We start from the raw sequence: 14,801 nt of genomic DNA, 5'->3' as shown, positions 1-14,801 counted from the left end.
CCTAAACGTCATTTTTATTTATTATTTGTTTTATCATTTTATTTATATAGCTTATTTACTTATTTACTCAATTACCTATACCTTCATGTAAGTGCCAGAAGAAGTAGAGGTGGGCCCATGAAAATATATAACGTCAAGCTGAACCGATTTAGTCATGCGCCTCTGTCTATCTCTCTCTCTGTCTGTCAATTTGAACACAATCTAGTTCCTCAATTTTCGTGGTTTTACTTTAAAACTCGGCTAAAACCAAAAAATTTCGTGAAGTGTTTTCTAAATAATCATCAAAGTCCACTGAGAAAATCGTAAAGATCGGTGCAACAACCAATTTCAAGTCCACTTATCGTTCGGAGGCGGCGTAAAACTATAGGTATATCCCATTTGTGTAACAATATCAAGGCGCACGCCACAAACCGGAGGAGAAGCTCGGCCAAACACTCTCATATGTTAGTGCCAAAAGCTATATCAATTGATATTATGTTAAAAAGGATTCCTAATTTAAAGCAATGTTCTTCTTCTTTAAAAGGGTTGAGTGCCTAAAAAAAATGTGACTCGATTTCCTCGCATAGAAGATTTTCATTCAGTCCTATCGCCAATTCCATGTGAATAAATTGTTCCCATGATTTAACGAGCGAAACAAAAACAAATTGGGAAAAATTGTTTTTGTTTTGCTTTATATTTTTTGGGAATATTTCTTCGTGTGAAATTCGCGATAGGGCCGATTGTGATTCGAAGCGATTAAACCTCTTTTCACTCTCTAGAACTGCCTACCCTTTTTTTTTAATTTAACACTAAATACATAAGTACATAGTCTCCATTTTCATATGAAATGTCCTAATTTTTCGCATTTCTGATATTTTTATGTTTTTTATTTTATATGAATTTAGTTGCCCACAAAATACACTGCACAGAAGACCAGATGCAAGTAGAAATCCAAATACCTGACACGGGCAGCGTCATTTCAAACAAAGATGATTCAAATTCTAAAACACAAATATATCTCGAGGGTCTCAAAGATTATCCCAATGAACGTTGTCAGCCTCAAATAAATGAACTCCAAGCTACATTCCGGCTTTCTTTGACAGATTTTTACGAATGTGGGGTCACGCGGATGGTGAATCAATTGACGGTAAGAAAATGTTTTTTATTGAATACATATGTATGTATGTACATATGTATATACGAGGGTAGGTAATAATATGTCTGGCCTAACAATAGAAAAATTAACATTGATGGTGCAAAACGGTTTTGTTGTTTTTCAAAATATTCTCCAAGATGATCGATGCACTTTTGAATTCGTCCGAAGCACTCGACACGAGCCTCTTTCTGGGCGTTTTTTAAATTGAGTAGGACCCAGTGCGAACACACTTTTTACAACAAGATGATCACATAACATCTTATTTATGCTCGTCATACTAATATCCACGGATGCCTCAATCTCATGGTATCTGACATGATGATCTTGCTCAAACATTTCGCCCACAGATTATATATTCATTTATCTATTTAACATCAGATTTTGGAATTCGTCGCTGAGCGAACCGGGACCACGAAAAAATTCATTGTACCAGTTTTTTACGGTGCTTGTTCGCCGTGTAATGGTTTTAGTTCATGGCCGCATTTTTATCTTGTTAATCCACGTCGAAATTTATGAAAAATAATAGCACGAAAATGTTAATTTTAATTCCATTTTTTTTGTAGAGATAAATTTTTAAAGCCACTGTAAACAACATTACATAGTTCATACACCAAAACGTCCCGAGGGCGTTTGAGGTAAAATTTGTCAAACTTTCCAATGGAAACGTAAGATGGATCCCGACAATATTAGATGTGCTTAAGACCAGAAATATACCTAAATAGCAACCCTCGTATCGTCGTTGCCAATGCAAATTGACAATTTGACATTCTTGTCTGAAGTTTTGTTTGTTTATTTGAAAATTTCATCCTAGCACAACAGTTAGACAAAATTACTTTGTAGTGCTAGTCACAATTCATTATTAACTAAGTAATAGAGGTTGTATATAAGAAAATAAAAATATTTTGTTTGGGACAAAAAACCTTCTAACTGATTTTGTTGTTAATATTTTCCTAATCTGTAAATGCAATTTTCCTCCTTAGTTCGTCTTGTTTCAGTACCAATAATCGACCAATTTCAAAATAAAGCTGTTGCAGACTTAAAGACTCTTTTGGAACTTACCACATTTTCTCTATATGATTTTGTTCTTTTAATGTGGACTTAGCACATTTTCTATCACACTGTTTTTCATTTTTGTTAAAAGATTTATTTTAAATATACTTTATTGTTTTAAAAGGAATAATAACCTAAATAGTTTTATCTCATTGCTGTTAACAAAAACAACTATTTTAAGTCGTCAATTTATGCACCATTTATAAAGGAAAATAATTAAAAACAAGTAAAGGAGTATAAGTTTGGGCGAAACCGAACATTATATACCCGGCGCAGGTATCAAATATCGTAATTTAAACTTTCTCTAAACTGCTTTTGCATGAGCACCGATCTCAAACGTTTTCGATAATATGTAGTCCGAGGTCTTTCCGTGCACATAAGTCTACAATATCAACAATCTAGCTATGTAAAAACCAAAAATTTGGCTCGATAGAACTTTTTGTGCTGATTTCAATCCTACCAAGCGGAAGTAAATAGTAGAAAAAATATCAATGGTTAAAGTTAATTTTTTATTTTTTTTTTAATATTATTATCTTTTGAAAAACAGAACCTATCAAAAAACTAATAACGTCAAAATAAAGGTAATTAATTTTTCTTTCATGTGCGTATGTAATTTATATGCTTTTTTTATATTTTTAGTCCGGAAATACTAAAAACGAAAAAAAATTAAAATATATTTTTTTAAATGGCGTTTATATAAAATTAGTTTTGAAACTGGTTTTAGTATATACGTCGCATAAAAGGTCTTTAAATTATGTTGAAATTAGCATAAATAATTTTTTAATCCGTCAAGCAGTTTCCGAGATAGAAAAGTTTAGCTTTAACCTCTTTTATTGGCTTTGGTCTTTATTTGCACCAAATAATTTTGCTATAGTTTAAATCAGCGTAAACAGTTCTATCGATCCTCATTTCTTGCTTTTTTTATAGCTAAACGGTTGCTATTCTAGACTTATGTGTTCGTGTGGGTTAAACCCTGTAGTACGAGAACAGGCTAAATGAGAATGAGAAAAAGTAAACAAAAAAATGTCAAATTAAACTCCGAGTTTCTTAAACACCCCACTGTGAACACTTGACAGTTGTTCATAAACTCAAAATGTTAAACTCGAGTTTATGGATCAATGAGAACGTAATATTTTAATGCAAAAAACAGTTGAAAAAGTTAGCAAATTTTTTTTATTTCCAAAATGCTCGAAAACCGCTCGAATGATTTTGGTTTTGTTTTCTTTAATAAAAAATTCAAGATTTTTCCTTTCATTTTGTATATGGGAAGTATTGGTTGATATCTTCTAAGTATGTTTATTTATTCCAATATAAGGACATAAATGCTTTTCCATACAAAATCACTTCGTCATCAATTTGCAAACACGTGCATGCGCTGGAAGTGGGAGAAGGAGACAAAATGTATGTGTGTGTAGGTATTTCGGCTTAGGAATAAAAGATGGCGCAATATTTATGAAAGGCAAAGGTGAAGGGGAATATGTAGATGAAGATTATGATAAACATAAAAGTAAAAACAAAGATAAATATTAAGAAAAATATGAGGATGTGGATACCGATAAAAGTAAAGACGAAGATAGAGGAAGAAAGATTAAAATAAAGGTTATTATAGAGAAAAGGATATATACAGAGTAGGGATGTTGCGAATGTGGAATTTGAGACATCCGCGGATGTGAATGCGGATGCGAATATCTAACAGCTAACATCCGCGGATGCGGATGCGAATGCGGATGTCAAGTATTTTTAAGAAGCAATTAATATTTTTAAGAAATCTAGCATAATGGCGAGATCGTTGTTTACACAGCGCTTACAAGCCATTCTAAATGTGTCAGGTCTTTCTAAAGCTTTTTAAAAAGAATTCTTCATTCTCCTTCCTATGGCTGTTTCAGAATTTTGGGAATCTGTAACGTTATCAGCGTCTTTCAATTTGAGTTTTTGTAATTCATTTTTAATGCTTTCTTTTACGACTGGGATGAAAAATTTGTGCTGTTTTTTAAAAGCATTTGAATCTCAGACAGTTACGTAATTCTTATCTTATTAAAGGTCAGACCTATCGTGTTTTTAATTATTTGAGCATCGATTCTCTTTATAGCCAGACGTTGATCATTTTTGCTGGAAGACCCTATTGAAGGAGCTTACTCTTTGACTTTAAATAGCAAAGAAGGGACAGTTTTACCACAGAAGATTTTAGCCAAGGATTCAATGTATATCCGCATGAAAAAAACATTGCCCGACGGGTAAAAAAAACTAATGTTTTTAACATTTTTGCTAAAAATAAATTCCCCAAAGATCCCCATTTGAAATTATTGAAACAAGTATATGTAACATCAAAAGCAAATCACGAAAATTTGATTAAAAATTACAGTGCACACTTTCTTCTTTTGTGTCTGGAATTTTTTTTAAGATTGGTCCAAAAAAATCATAATAAAGAAAGAAACCAATGCAGGTATTTAAACCACAAAAACAAAATTTTTAAAGAGACTGTGTTCTCTTTGGCGCACGTCAAAGGTCAAGTAGAAGTTGGAACCTGTATGACTGCCCATTAATAGCGCGGTTATATAGCTTAAGAAATAATATGTTTAAAGACATTTTTATCAAAGTTGATAAATATGACATTTGACTTGTTTTGTTACACAAATACTCCCTTGACCACAGGCAAAAATATTGGCTACAATTTGTCATTTTGTTTGCCATATATGCGTTTTATCGGTGCACTTGCACAATATTCGCATTCGCAAAAGCTCCGCATTGATTATTGCGAATGCGAATTTTAAAATTAATGCGGAAGTTCCGCGGTTGCGAATGCGAATGCGAATATTCGCAACAACCCTGATACAGAGATTTAATCTGGGAACTATTTCGTGATTTAAGAAATTTTCGGAATTCCCGGGACTTTTCGATATAATAATCGATATTTTATCGGTTTTGTTTTTGATATTTTTTATCGATTTTGTTATCGAAATTTTTATCGATATTGTTATTGATTTTGCTATCGATATTTTCGGAACTTATCGATATAATAAACGATATTTTTTATCGATTTTAGTATCGATATTTTAATAGACTTTGGTATAGATATTTTTATCGATTTTGTTATCGGTTTTTCTATCGATATTATTATCGATATTTTTTTCTTAGTATGTGCTTTCGGTTTTGACTTGGATGTGCTCTTAACCATACCACGTATTCTACGTTTAAATTTAGAGGCTGTGTCTCTGATACAGCCTGCAGACCACCTGCATTTGTGTCAGATTCTCTATGCAACCCTGCTAGGTATGTTTAATTTTGACTTGGAGGTATGTTTATTGAACAAAGAGCAATCAGCTGTTTGTTTCTGTCCCTCTTTTACAGCTGATATTCCATCAGGGATGGAAAATTTAATTATAAAATTGTACCTAATTTACGGAAAGCTTTATCTAAAAGTCGATAGATGTACCCAAAAAGTAGAAAGTAGTTTCTATATAAAGAAGATAGGAGGATAACAATCCCCATCGATACCACATCAACTTCTGTACTCACATTAAACAAATTTAGGCTATGAAAAAAATCTCTTCGAGCAGCGCGAGACAAAACTATGTTGTAGGAAAGGTGAATCACTTTCTTCCCAGTTCTCCGATCTGACGTTTAAAAATAAATATTTTCCGTCTATCTGGCGAAATCAACCACAGTTGCGTTACTTTGACCACATTTTTGTATCATTTGTTTGCGCCTTCACAAAGGAGGAAAGGTATTGGACCAGTTGTCCGCAACAGAAAACGCATTGAAATGTCAGTAAAAATAAGAACTGATTTCCTGAGAAGTTATTTGGCTACGTTCCAAATGTACCTAAAATTGTGTGTTTGTACCGAATGCACTTTCAAACTAAATAAAGGTACGATTGTACCAACTTTTCCATCAATGTAGGTAATCCAGCAGCTGATTTCGTATCGCCAACGATAAATTACTATTAAATACATACAAACCCTGCAGTACGGGGCAGCGACTACAGGACTGCTGAATCGGTAGCTACCTGATAAACTCCGTCAATTACCGACCGACTAATTGCAATATATTTCATCGATTACTTTTACAAGGCAATGTCCTAGGCGGAAGTCACCATCGGCCCTCTCTGCACTACCGGGAGTTACTAAAGTAGTCACTTGCGTGATTTATGGGCGCCCTCTGTCGTAGTTTTTCGCTATTCTGCTTCCGACTGGTTCGACTCTGCACTACCATGTACACTGCCACGGGTTAATAGAGTAGCTACTTACCTAGGAGTCGGTGCAGTAGCGATTGACTCCAGCAGTACTAGAGGGAATCGAACCTTTAAGCAGAGGTGGGCAGCTTCGGCAGAGCATTTTTGTAGTGTGCGTGCAGTTGATGTCACTGTGTGCGTGCGAACGAGTCGTGCAGTCCCTGTGGGGAAAATCTCTGGTTCTGAACTGGTGCGCTTCTAGTAAATTTAGACCCAGTACTGGTTCGCGATAAATCTCTTTTGCATGCAAGCAGCTGGCGAAATTAACTTGGCGATGTCCTAGGAAGTGTCAATTGCCCCCCGCTGCATCCGTTTTTCGATAGCTCCGAACTAGTCCTAAATTCTATAGTTCCGAACCAGTTCTAAAATCGACAGACGAAAGAAAAAAGTATCATGATTTTTCAATCTCTTTGGTTCTTCCGTGAGTGCGATTTTAAGTTATTTTGGAAGAAATGTGTTTTCAATTTGAAAATAAATTTGTTTGAATGATTGTGAGAAATGTACGTTTACATACCTTTAGCTGTAGCTGAGTTTGCAGAGGTGCTCGCTGTTATTTCTTAGATTCCAGACTGTCCCAAGATGTTGAAATGTTAACACAAATTTTAGTTTTGTATTACCAAGCTATGAAAAAGCATCTGCGAAGCACAGAATTGAAGCGTATTTGAACGAAAAAGCCACCGAACACATATCTATGTAAAGTAAACAAGCCCCCCGATGCATGCTTTATTCGATAGTTCCGAACTGGTTCTAAATTCGACAAATAAGATCTAGTTCGTTCTGCATCCCTTTTTCTATAGTTCCGAACAATTTCTAAATTCGTCACTTTAGATATAGATTTCTAGTCAATAAAACTGAAAAAAATTAGTCTTTTAAAAGTACCACTTTTCGCCGACTGGTGGAGATCTAGTTCCTATCGGACTAGTTCCTTTTTGGCGATAAAGACCTAGTACGGAACTAGAAATTTGATTCACTAGTCCGCGGTTTCCCTACAGGGGTTGAACGAAGCTTTCGCTGTCTTCCCAAGTAGAGCGTGTATGTATACGCGAATACGCCGCGCAGTCGCCCGCCGGGCAAGCTATATATTAGTGATGTGCTGAGTCGATACTTTTAGGTATTGATCGTACCGATTTAAAAAGTATCCAATATTTTCGATACTCGGTACCGAAATGTTTATGCTTCCAATAAGAATGCATAAAGTCCAAAAATAGAAGCGGTTCAGGGGAGCGTAGCCTATAAAATGCCGAGCGAAACCTTTTTTTGGTAGATGAGTCGGACGATGTTACCTCTGTAGGCCTGAAAGACTTCTTTCTCCGTCAAAGAATTTTTCTTAAATTTTAGATCAACGAAGTTGGAAATGGTAAAATGGTATTTTACTGTTGATATAAGGTTATTTGTACTAATTGTGAAACATATTCATAGTCGAAATAAAGTCTATGCATATTTTTTGACAGATCTTCTGTTAAAAATAATGTCAAAAAGCTGCAGAAGGTTTAAGATATGTATATAATCGCTATTGGGTACCGAAAAGTAAGTATTGAGTACCGAAATCCGTCTGAAGTATTGGGTACCGAGTATCAGGTACCGGCAAATCAGCACATCTCTACAAGCTAAGCTTTAAAGCACAGGTGGGCAGCTTCGACAGAGATTTTTGTAGTGTGCGTGCAATTGATGCCACTGTGTGCGTGCCCTGCAGCAAATTAAACTGGTTCAGAACTTGCGCCGAGCTAGCTTGAAAAGGGACGATACTGGTTCTTCATCTATCCCAACTCAATGCTTTCAACTGTTTTTAATATGGCGATGTCCTACGAAGTGCCAATTTTCGCCCTCTGCAGAACTTTTGAACTTATTCTGAGCTTACTCTGGCTTAGATGGTTCTGAGACAGTTCATATAAAACAGTTCCTAGATAGTTCAAAAAGGGTCCCCTTCCGGGCTAGAACAAATGTGGGTTAGTTTTGAGCTGGTTCTAAGAAGTATAGTATAGCGCCTTTTCTTTAAATAAGCTCGCATACAATTTTGTAAATAAAAAATACTTCATTTTATGTTTAAATAGCTATTTGTTTTGCACTAATTTACTTTTTGAGCCAAACTGTGCTGTAAAATTAGGAACATAAAGTGTCAGTTGTTCCTTCATTTTCTAAAATTTTGAATATTCACAATGGTTTTCGTGCAAAATATTTTTCGTAAATTTTGCATTTAAGGATGGCTCTTAAGTATTATAACATAAACAAATAAATTCACGTTTCTAACTGTGTTGGAAATTTAGTAGAATTCTAGAAACTGCTATAAAAACTTCAAATTTTTTAAATCAGAGTTTGTTAATATGCAGTTCTATAGCCCATTAAATTTTAGAATAATTAATCGCGCTGATTTTTTATAACTCTTACTGTACTAACTTTTAGGGATAAATCGATACCATTAAGGTATTACTCAAATCAGTACTTGTACTTGTATCAAGCAAGGTATTGATACCTACTCAGTATCGGAAAGGTATCGAGTACTTGTACATAGAACGACGATTTTGCAAATTTTTCAAAGTTATAGAATTTTTTTCACAAAAAATATGCATTTTTACAAGATTATTTATCTTCTAATATTTTTTCATACAAAAACAATAGAATACATTTTTTACCAGACTAATATATAAAGTGTTTTTCATATAAGATGAGTTTGAGAAAATAACTCTTTTTTTGCCAAATGTTTTCCTGAAAGGCGAGATTTTGATATGTTCTGAAATTCGAAACTTTGAACTCGACGCGATTTGCCAAATATTTTTCAATTGTATCTGATGAAAAGAGTAAATGTTCTAATTGAAAACCGTAAAAGAAGCAGCAGCGATATGAAATAAATCATTTTAATGCGAGACTTGTAAATTTTTGGGTTGAAAAACCATCGAGAAAATTATCGAAATCGAGTCGATCTCAAATTTTCGAATTTTAGAACATGCCTGATAGTTGTACCTGTTTTTTTATAAAAGACTCTAACAAGGGACAGATGACCCAACAACCTTTATGTATAGACGGGCTTGCTTATAGAGCTGCGGAAATGTAGTGCGCATATCTCCCCATTCCTCTAATGGGTTGCTTTTCAAAAAAGATGCTGAAGCATAATGAGTTTTGCGCTTCTGATACAAGTACTTTGTTTCGATACCTACTTGGATCGCAGTAAAAAGTATCGAGTAAAAAACTACTTGGTAAATTGAGAAAAGTATCGAATATGTACTCGGATTTACTTGTATCGATTTATCCCTACTAACTTTACGCACGACTTGAAGGTATTGGCTCATTCCACGTTGACGGGTGTGACATTTCAACTCACATTTTAAAGCTTAATTCTTAAACTGTAATATAAAATTTTGTAAAGCGAGTATTTTCTAATAGGTTTACGAGACATACACAATGCCTAGAAAAAAAAATTCAAAAACAATTAAATCCGAACGAGTTATCTGAATTTTAGTCACTGTGACGGGTGTGACGAGTACGCAAACCAAATTAACTACTACTTACTCGCATCAGAGTTTCGTTGTACAGTTAAATAAACATTCTCAACATTTACGCCAAAGTTGCTTACCTCTATTGGAAATTATAGATTATATGTTCCAAATTCAACTGTGACGGGTGTGACTTGACTTTGTGACGGGTGTGACAAGTTGAGCATGAATACATAAATACACATTATTAGACAACTAAACTAACTTTATTTCTCAAAAAATCGGATTTTACGAACACATACAAGATTCTGCCACCTAAAGACGGGATAATCCTTGATCGGACTCTTCATCTCCATTGTATGCTTGAGTAATTGTAATGTACCTTATTTTTAAATAGTATTAAGCTGTTACTTGTCAAACCGAGGCCGTTACCTGTAAAAACCGTTTTAGATACTGTTTTTGCCCTGACAAGCGAAGTAATGGTTTCTTTTTATCCGTAACGGCATAGCTTAAGTTTTCCCATCGCTTGAGCAACATATCTTTATGATTAGCTTTATCATCGCTGATCACAAACAGATATATGTGACACATTTCAGTATAGCAGATAAGAAACGGTAGCAGTCCCTGGCCGAATTTATTGGAGTTTGTCAAACTTTCAATTGTGACGGGTGTGACATATGACACCATAATCGGTTCTTTTTTCGAAAATAAAAGCATATAAATGCTTAAAAGTAATTCGCACATATTCCCTTGTATTATAGCGTTACTCTCGTCAGCTTTTTTATATTGTCCAAGATCTGTTTTCCTTCAAAAAATAACTATTTTGTGTATTTTGTGACGGGCTTGACATTAAACTATGCTTTGCTTCAATATATATTAAAATATTTATACTTGCCCGAAAAATTTGAAAATTACGCCGTTACAATGCTAACGAATTATTTACTCTTACTTATTAGAAATATTACAGTCAAATTCTTAAGTTTTTTTTCCTTTCATTCGGTATCGATTACCGTGGAATGAACCTATTCTCGTATTTAAATATTTTCGTTTAAGATGCAATATTACACTTTGTTGCACTAAAATTTTATAGGCTACAAAACATAATACTCGAAATATTTATGAAAAAAATCTCCGATTAAAAATTTTGAAATTTGAAGACAGGTTTTAGAGCTCTATCAACTTTGCAGCACAGTTAGAAGTTTGAATTTAAATGGTTTATGGAGTATGAGGCATAGTACTTAAATACAAACAAAAACAAATACAATACGAAAAATATTTAAAATTATAAACATAACTACACATTTCGGGTGCTCAGCGATATATTTACGTATGTACAGTATCGTTCATATCAATAGCACCCCCATTTCAAAGTGAGATTATTTACCACTTTTGTTAATTTTTTTAAACCTAATTTAAAGGTAAAAAATTTTGATGAAAAATCGTTAAATTTAACTTTGTTTTGTATAAAGTTTTAAAACATATATGATTTTGTTTTAAGCATGATCATATTTTTATAAAATAATAACAAACAAATTACAATTCTCAATATACTGTGAATATTTAAAAAAAAATGGTGTACGCAGACTTTTGCTGTTAAGTGTAACTTAATTAAATTTTATGGTTATATTTTGCATTCAATTTTATACGTTCGTATATATGTATAAAAATGACATTAATGTTACCAATAACGACTTTTTTGCAAATATTTTAGCAGTTGCCCCATAAACTAGAGACTTACATACTATAAAATAATCGAAAACAGTTTGTTATTAGCAGGGAAGGGATTTTTAGGACCTAAAAACCTATAAAAAAGGCAAAATAAAGTAACGAAATAGGCTGGAAAAGGCAAAATAAAATAGCGAAAAAGGCAGGAAAAGGCACTAGCTATTGCAAAAAAGGCAAAATAAAATAGCGAAAAAGGCAGGAAAAGGCAAAAAAAGGTATTGCAAAAAAAGCAAAATAAGGCACTAAAAAAAGACAGAATAACAATCAAAAAATATATTTTTTTAGAAATGTTTATATTACAAGTAAAAATAGAAAAACTATGAACTGGTTTCATTATATGAAAAATTTGTACTTTGAATCTTTGACTATTTTATCCTTTCGAGTTTCTAACTCATAAAACTTTAATCTGTATAGTTGTAGTAACATTGAACCACAAGATGCATTTTTAAGTTTTCTGGCAGCATTTTCATTCGATTTTCGCGAACAACAGCCTTCAATGTACTAAATGTGCGCTCGACGTAAGTTGATACAAGTGGATCCCAGTTTAAATATGGAACGTTTGAAACGTTCATATTATCAGGAATAAGGACGTTTTCCTCGCCCTTTACAATTTTATCCACACCCCTTATTGTCTTCAAGCCTACGTTACCTGAGAAAACGGCTTTGAATTTTTTCAACACCAATTTGGCAAGAGGTCCCTGCGCTTCTATAAGCCGCATGGGCAATGTGTATCTTAAAAAAAAAAAAAACTCTAAGTGCTATAATCACTTTTTTAAAGGTAGTAAAGGCAAAAAAAGGCAAATATCTTAAAAAAGGCAAAAAAAAGGCAAATATCTTAAAAAAGGCAAAAAAAGGCAACATCAAATGTGTATATATGGAATCAGGGAAAGCTAAATCGTGGACATTCTTAATCGAATATACTCTATCTCTTTAGCAGAAAAAAAGGCAATTTCCATAAAATCCCTGGTTATTAGTTTAAGGTTCTAAGAAAATCGAACAAATACTATATTTATATTTACACATACGAATACGATCAGGAGGACAACAAACATATAATTGGACGTAATGAGCGTATATGTGGACATTACAAAATTTAAGAACATTAGGCAAATGATTTATGAACAAAACAAATAAAAAACTTCCCAAGATAGAACCCTTAAATAAGTTCTCCAGCTTTTTACATAATATCATGTGGTCCACTGAGTTAAAGGCCTTTGAATGATCTAAAAGGGTTAGGAATGCAATATTATCGCTAATTTGCGATCCAATACTTTCGACTAAGTGTAAGAGTGCTGTTATACGGCTCCTTTTAGATCTGAAGCCCGACTGTGGTCTGTAAGAAGTCTGTTATATACATAAGAAATTATTTGTTTGTGTTAAATGCGATATACCACTTGTGATAAAAAGAGAAAAGTAGCTATTGGTCGATACTCGTTATTTTTCTTATAAACAGGGTTTATTTTAGAAACTTTCCAACACTTTGGGAAGGCACTGGTGGTCAAAATTTAGTTGATTAAGTAAGTCACGTACGGTAGGAGTTTAGGTAGTATTATTTTCAGAAAATTAGCATGAATTCCGTCAAATCTCACGGCTTTAGATTTAATGAATAGTAAGGCTTGCACAAGGACTGATACTAACATTTACGCGAGCACCGTATTTTTCAAGACATGTATTAGCTAAAGAACTTGGTAAACTAACAAAGTTTCTATTTAATTCGTCCGAATTTAGGTCGGAGCGAAGAGTTGAACTTTCGTTTGATTTTCCCATCCCAATTTCTTTTATTATTTTCCACGCTTGCTTTCAATTCATGGCTGAGCTGAACTTTTCTTTGTAATACGTTGCTTTGGCAGACCTAATGACTTTGTTAACTGTGAGCCGAGCTGTTTTAAATCGGCTTAATCCGGCAGGTTCTGCAATTCACTTTCGAGTGAATTGGAGTCAAGTTCGCTTTGAATTCAAATTATCGGGGGTTGGAATTCACTCGGAAGTGAATTGCAGAACCTGCTCGACTGCTTCAGGGTTCCTGTACCGTTTCCACCTCAAGTAGGTTTGATTACGAGCACCAATAATGTCTTTAAATTTAGGATTGAACCGAGGCTTGCAATTGCATTTTGCTATTTCGCTTGTGAGTGGAACGAAGTCAGCAAAGATCCTATTCATGTAATCTTGAAGAAACTTTGTTTGGTCGTCAATACTTTGAGCTTTAAACCTAAATAAATTGTAAACATTGTAAATAGAAGGATACTCATAGGTAATTTAATAATTAAGATTAATTGTTTACACGACCAGTAAACACCCGGCCGAAATTTAAAATTTTTCTCTGTAAAGCTTAATAACAATTGTTCTTATTGCCGTTATATTCGAGAAATCGGTCCAAGAATGTGTTACAGCTTTAGAAATGTTACACTAAGAAAAAAGTAACATAATTTTTGAAAACAGTAATTTTCGGTTTGTCCATGATAACCAAGAGATCAGAGTTTCCATTGCCGTCTGATGCAACAGTAAATTGTTGACACGGCTTTCACCGATGGTGAAATTATACCAGGTGTAGTCATGATAAAAACATAGTAAGGTAAAACCGTTCTCTCAATTCGTCGCTATCACTGACTGTCTCGGTTTGTTTTCAACACACATTTTTGTTGCACTTTTTGTGATTTTCTCATACTGAATACCCAAATCATCTTAAGTCACAAAAAAAGTCATTAATTTACGTCTAAAATTTAATAACTAAAATGATGAGACTTGTTTACTGAATACCAGCATAAGTAATATTGCCAGAAGACTGTTGAGGCTTCTTAGGCCTTTTGTTCAACGTGATAGCCCATTTCTACTACGACAGGTCTCAATCATATTTGGACGAAGAGGCGGACAGTCCTTAACCAGTGTTGCCAGAAGAAATATTCGTTTGGAGCTAAATCGATCGAAACAAGTAAGAGCAGCGCTGTCTTCGGCTGTGCCGAAGGCTTCATACCTTTCATGAGCATCTGAAAATTTTACTTTAACAGATTACTGCATTTGAAAAAAATTATATATTTACAGCATGCATAGATAGAGGAGATACATATATAAAAAATCTTATCTAACAACCAGAGGTATGGAAGATATACCTTACATAGCACAAAATCTAAGTGATTTTCACTGCTGTGTGATCGGTATGTAAACCGGTAACACAATTTAATGGGTTTAGCTTCCTACATAAAAGAGATATGTACTATATCGCAAAAACTGGTAT

At 33.9% G+C, this 14,801-nt stretch overlaps 1 protein-coding gene across 5 annotated transcripts in view; it reads left to right on the top strand.

Annotated features, from left to right (window-relative positions):
• LOC118742349 overlaps positions 1-14,801 on the top strand; it is a 205,477-nt gene that overhangs the window by 177,551 nt on the left and 13,125 nt on the right. For all 5 annotated transcript variants that reach the window (XM_036474351.1, XM_036474354.1, XM_036474353.1 and 2 more), the window contains exon 3: positions 885-1,126. In XM_036474351.1, the coding sequence (XP_036330244.1) occupies positions 885-1,126 (242 nt within the window). The remainder of the gene's footprint in view (positions 1-884; positions 1,127-14,801) is intronic.

The sequence above is a fragment of the Rhagoletis pomonella genome, unplaced genomic scaffold (genome assembly GCF_013731165.1).
Source record: "Rhagoletis pomonella isolate Grant_MI unplaced genomic scaffold, Rhpom_1.0 Rhpom_scaffold_00007, whole genome shotgun sequence".
Classification (NCBI taxonomy): domain Eukaryota; kingdom Metazoa; phylum Arthropoda; class Insecta; order Diptera; family Tephritidae; genus Rhagoletis; species Rhagoletis pomonella.
The sequence above is the reverse complement of the archived record's forward strand: the minus strand, read 5'-3'. Positions and strand labels throughout refer to the sequence as shown.